Raw genomic sequence first — 4,747 nt, forward strand, 5'->3', positions numbered from 1 at the left:
TGGTGGCGCATGCCTGTAATCCCAGCTACTCAGGAGGCTGAGGCAGGAGAATTGCCTGAACCCAGGAGGTGGAGGTTGCGGTGAGCCGAGATTGCGCCATTACACTCCAGCCTGGGTAACAAGAGCGAAACTCTGACTCAAAAAAAAAAAAAAAAATGTATAGTAAAAGATGGTGACTGTGTACTATTTAGTAACATGATGGATTAACATTGCTAATGATTTTTTGTGCTAGTAGCTGTCAACTACAAGTAAGTTAAAGAATATTGTTTGTGTAGGTTAAATTTTTATTGTTTTTAATCACTAAAATTTAATTTTGACATAATTTTTTAAAGTTCTGATATTGCTAGTAATGCCAGAGGTTGCATTATATTTGTAGATTATTTTGTGTAATACAAATATTTAACTATTAATAATATCAGTTCATAAATGAGTAATATCTCATTATGTATTAATTTATATAACATTCTTTAGGGTAAAATGTATTGTTGTTATAACCAATATGAAATCTCATCAATATGATTTCTTTTATGGTTAGAAAAGACTTAGGTGTTTTCAAAAGCATTGTCACATCTTCCTGCTTTGTACAGTTTCTCTCCATGTCTTTTAAGAACTGAGGACTAGTTAAAGGCTTTGCCATATTTTTCACATTCATAGGATTTCTCTCCAGTGTGAATTTTTTTATGTTTAGTAAGAATTGAGAACTGGTTAAAGGTATTGTCACATTCTTCACATTTGTCAGGTTTTTCTCCTCTGTGAATCATTTTGTTCAGCATGGTTTGAGGACTGGTTAAAAGCTTTGCCACAGCCGGACGCGGTGGCTCACGCCTGTAATCCCAGCACTTTGGGAGGCCGAGGCGGGTGGATCACGAGGTCAAGAGATCGAGACCATCCTGGTCAACATGGTGAAACCCCGTCTCTACTAAAAATACAAAAAATTAGCTGGGCATGGGGGTGTGTGCCTGTAGTCCCAGCTACTCAGGAGGCTGAGGCAGGAGAATTGCCTGAACCCAGGAGGCGGAGGTTGCCGTGAGTGTGCCATTACCCTCCAGCCTGGGTAACAAGAGCGAAACTCCATCTCAAAAAAAAAAAAAAAAAGGCTTTGCCACACTGTTCACATTTGTAAGTTTTCTCTCCAGTATGAATTATGTTTAGTAGGAGTTGAGGACTGGATAAAGGTTTTACCACATTCGCCACATTTGTAAGATTTTTCTCCAGTATGAGTTATCCTGTGTTTAGTAAGATTTGAGGATTAGTTAAAACCTTTGCCACATTCTTCACATTTGTAGGGTTTCCCTCCAGCATGAATTATCATGTGTAGTAAGGGTTGAAGATTGGTTAAAAGCTTTGCCACATTTTTTTTTTACATGTGTAGGGCTTCTCTCCAGTATAAATTATCTTATGTGCAGTAAGTTTGGGGCACTGGTTAAAAGCTTTGCCGCATTCCTCACATTTATAGGTTTTCCTCTTCAGTATAAATTATGTTTAGTAATAGATGAGAATTTGTTAAAAGCTTTGCCACATTCTATACATTTGTATGATTGCTCTCCTATATGAATTATTTTATGTTTAGTAAGGCATGAGAATCAATAAAAAGCTTTGAGACGTGTAGGACTTCCCTCCAGCATGAATTATCTTAGTGGTCAGGGTTGAGCAGTGGTTAAAACTTTATCACATTCTTGATATTTATATGATTTCTCTCTGGTATGAATTATTTTATGTTTAGTAAGGGTGGAGGACCAATAAAGCCTTTTCCACATTCTTCACATTTGTAGAATTTCTCTCCAGTATGAATAATCTTAAGGTATGAGAATCAATGGAAACCTTTGTCACAGTCTTCACATTTGTAGGATTTCTCTCCAACATGAATTGCCTTATGTGTACTAGGGGTGAGTATCAGTTAACAGCTTTGCCATTCTTCACATTTTATGATTTCTCTCCAGTGTGAATTCTCTTATGTATAGTAAGGTGTGAGTACCTGTTAAAAGCTTTGCCACATTCTTCACATTTGTAAGGTTTTTCTCCACTGTGAATTATTTTATGTCTAGTAAGTATTGAGAGTACCCTAAAGGCTTTGCCACATTCTTCACATTTGTAGGGTTTCTCTCCAGTATGAATACTCTTATGTGTAGTAAGGTGTGAGTACTGTTTAAAATCTTTGCCACATTCTTCACATTTGTAGGGTTTTCTCTCACCATGAATTCTCTTATGTCTAGTAAGGATTGAGAGTACCCTAAAGGCTTTGCCACATTCTTCACATTTGTAGGGTTTCTCTCCAGTATGAATTACCTTGTGGGCAGTAAGTTTTGGGGACCGGTTAAAGGCTTTGCCACATTCTTCACATTTGTAGGGTTTCTCTCCCGTATGAATTACCTTATGATTAGTTAGGATTGAGAGTACCCTAAAGGCTTTGCCACATTCTTCACATTTGTAGGGTTTCTCTCCAGTATGAATTCTTTTATGTGTAGTAAGGTGTGAGGATCTGTAAAAAGCTTTGCCACATTCTTCACATTTGTAGGATTTCTCTCGAGTATGAAATATCTTATGTGATGTAAGGTGTGAGGATAGGTAAAAAGCTTTGCCACATTCTTCACATTTGTAGGGTTTCTCTCCAGTATGAATTCTCCTATGTTTAATAAGAGTTGAGGACCAGTTATAAGCTTTGCCACATTCTTCACATTTGTAGGGTTTCTCTCCAGTATGAATTACCTTATGATTAGTAAGTATTGAGAGTACCCTAAAGGCTTTGCCACATTCTCCACATTTGTAGGGTTTTTCTCCAGTATGAATACTCTTATGTGTAGTAAGGTGTGAGTACTCTTTAAAATCTTTGCCACATTCTTCACATTTGTAGGGTTTTTCTCCACCATGAATTCTCTTATGTCTAGTAAGGTTTGATAATACACTAAAGGCTTTGCCACATTCTTCACAATTGTAGGGCTTCTCTCCAGTATGGATTCTCCTGTGTCTAGTAAAGGTTGAGAACCAGTTAAAGACTTTACCACATTCTTCACATTGGTAAGAATTCTCCCTGGTATGAGTGCTTATATGTTGAGTTAGGTGTAAAAGCCTGCAAAACGATTTGTCACATTTTTTACATTTGAAAGGTTTCTTTCCTGTATATCTTATCTCATGTATATTTGAATTTGAAAATGTATAAAAGGCGTTCATATATTGATCACATTGAAATATTTCACTCTGGGTAGTTGTCAAACACTGGTTTAGTTCATTATAACCTTCTTTGTGCAGATTACACTCATCCACACTTTTACATCCTGTTCTTAACTGTAAATCTTCATGTCCACATTTTCTATATCTTCTCAATATGACTTCTTGGAAAGAATCTTTTATGCCCTGCTCTGGCCAAAGGTCTTGGGCAAAATGAGAGTATATAACTGAAAGAAAAATAAATTGCCCCATTTACTAGACTCAGACAAATATACTTTATAAATCTAACCCATAAAATTATACAAACTACATATACAAGATGGCACAGCAAAATACCAAAGGTCCTAATTTTCTATAGACTTGTTGTAAATGTAACAAAAACATAACAAAAATACATCTGAGGAAAATTTATAAATGAGTGAAGTGTGGGAAGTACCCCAGCTGAACACAACAGAGAGTGACAGACAAGAAAAAGAAAAGTCTGTTACATTTACCCAACACAGCTCTTCCTGCTCCCCAATATAACATAGTGCCTTTCCAAGTAACTGCCAACTTATGGTTTCTTTTTTAAAAGACAAGTAAAATACTGGCACATATATGTTTATTACTTGCTTCTAAGGGCCTTTCTAGACACTGGTTTCTGGCTCTTCTGACATATGGTGCTGAAAGAAATGGTGGTATACTTTGGAATAACACCAAAGCTAAATGTTACAGCAGCAGAGAGGCTGCAGTGCCACACACAAAAAACAGGTGTAGCCAGGGATTACTGACTGTTGTTAGGAAAACACCCAAATAGGCCAGGTGTGGTGGTTCACGTATGTAATCCTAGCACTTTGGGAGGCCAAGGCTGGTGGATCACTTGAAATCATGAGTTTTGAGACCACCCTGGCCAACATGGTGAAACTCCATGTCTACTAAAACAAAACAAAACAAGCCAGGTGTGGTAGCACACACCCGTATTCCCAGCTACTTAGGAGGCTGAGGTGAGAGAACTGCTGGAACCCAGGAAGCAGAGGTTGCAGTGAGCCAAAATCATGCCACTGAACTTCACTCTGGGAGGCAGAGCAAGACTTTGTCTGCCTGCCCGCCGCCCCTCCCCCCGCCAAAAAAAAGAAACTTTTTTAGCTAAAAAATAAACCCAAAATGGTAGACAAGACACATTCTAGGAAAACGTTTCAGAGACTTCCAGAATCTCTAACCAAGACAATTGTTGAAATTATGCCACCACAAAGCTTTTTTTTAATGTCCAAATTCCAATCAAAGATTACAATGTATACAAAATAGGATAATATGGTTTTATCAAAAATATAACAGCTTCAGATGCCATAAAAATGTACATTAATTTTAAAAATTGAAAATAGGCCGGGCGCGGTGGCTCAAGCCTGTAATCCCAGCACTTTGGGAGGCCGAGGTGGGTTGATCACAAAGTCAACAGATCGAGACCATCCTGGTCGACACGGAGAAACCCTGTCTCTACTAAAAATACAAAAAATCAGCTGGGCATGGTGGCGCATGCCTGTAATCCCAGCTACTCGGGAGGCTGAGGCAGGAGAATTGCCTGAACCCAGGAGGCGGAGGTTGC

At 38.2% G+C, this 4,747-nt stretch overlaps 1 protein-coding gene and 1 long non-coding RNA gene across 4 annotated transcripts in view; one reads left to right on the forward strand and one right to left on the reverse strand.

Moving 5' to 3' along the window:
- The window catches only part of LOC108297819, a 41,972-nt gene that overhangs the window by 8,234 nt on the left and 28,991 nt on the right, over nt 1-4,747 (forward strand). The window lies entirely within an intron of this gene.
- On the reverse strand, nt 1,098-4,053 carry LOC108297813 (zinc finger protein 430-like). Of its 3 annotated transcripts, none has more exons than XM_037735582.1 (2): nt 2,081-4,053; nt 1,098-1,353 (listed from the first exon to the last, which is right to left on the reverse strand). In XM_037735582.1, exons 1-2 carry the CDS (start codon nt 3,415-3,417, stop codon nt 1,275-1,277), a joined length of 1,416 nt encoding a protein of 471 aa, XP_037591510.1. In that variant the 5' UTR covers nt 3,418-4,053; the 3' UTR covers nt 1,098-1,274. The 3 variants fall into 3 exon arrangements, with proteins under 3 accessions (XP_037591510.1, XP_037591511.1, XP_037591509.1); XM_037735583.1 differs by having other exon boundaries at nt 1,098-2,593; nt 2,678-4,049; XM_037735581.1 differs by having other exon boundaries at nt 1,098-4,049.

This window comes from Cebus imitator, unplaced genomic scaffold (genome assembly GCF_001604975.1).
Source record: "Cebus imitator isolate Cc_AM_T3 unplaced genomic scaffold, Cebus_imitator-1.0 Scaffold847, whole genome shotgun sequence".
Classification (NCBI taxonomy): Eukaryota; Metazoa; Chordata; class Mammalia; order Primates; family Cebidae; genus Cebus; species Cebus imitator.

What these genes read in the sequence shown, in the direction of transcription:
- LOC108297813 (XM_037735581.1), bottom strand. Translation starts at nt 3,417, where the DNA reads ATGGGGCAATTTATTTTTCTTTCAGTTATATACTCTCATTTTGCCCAA.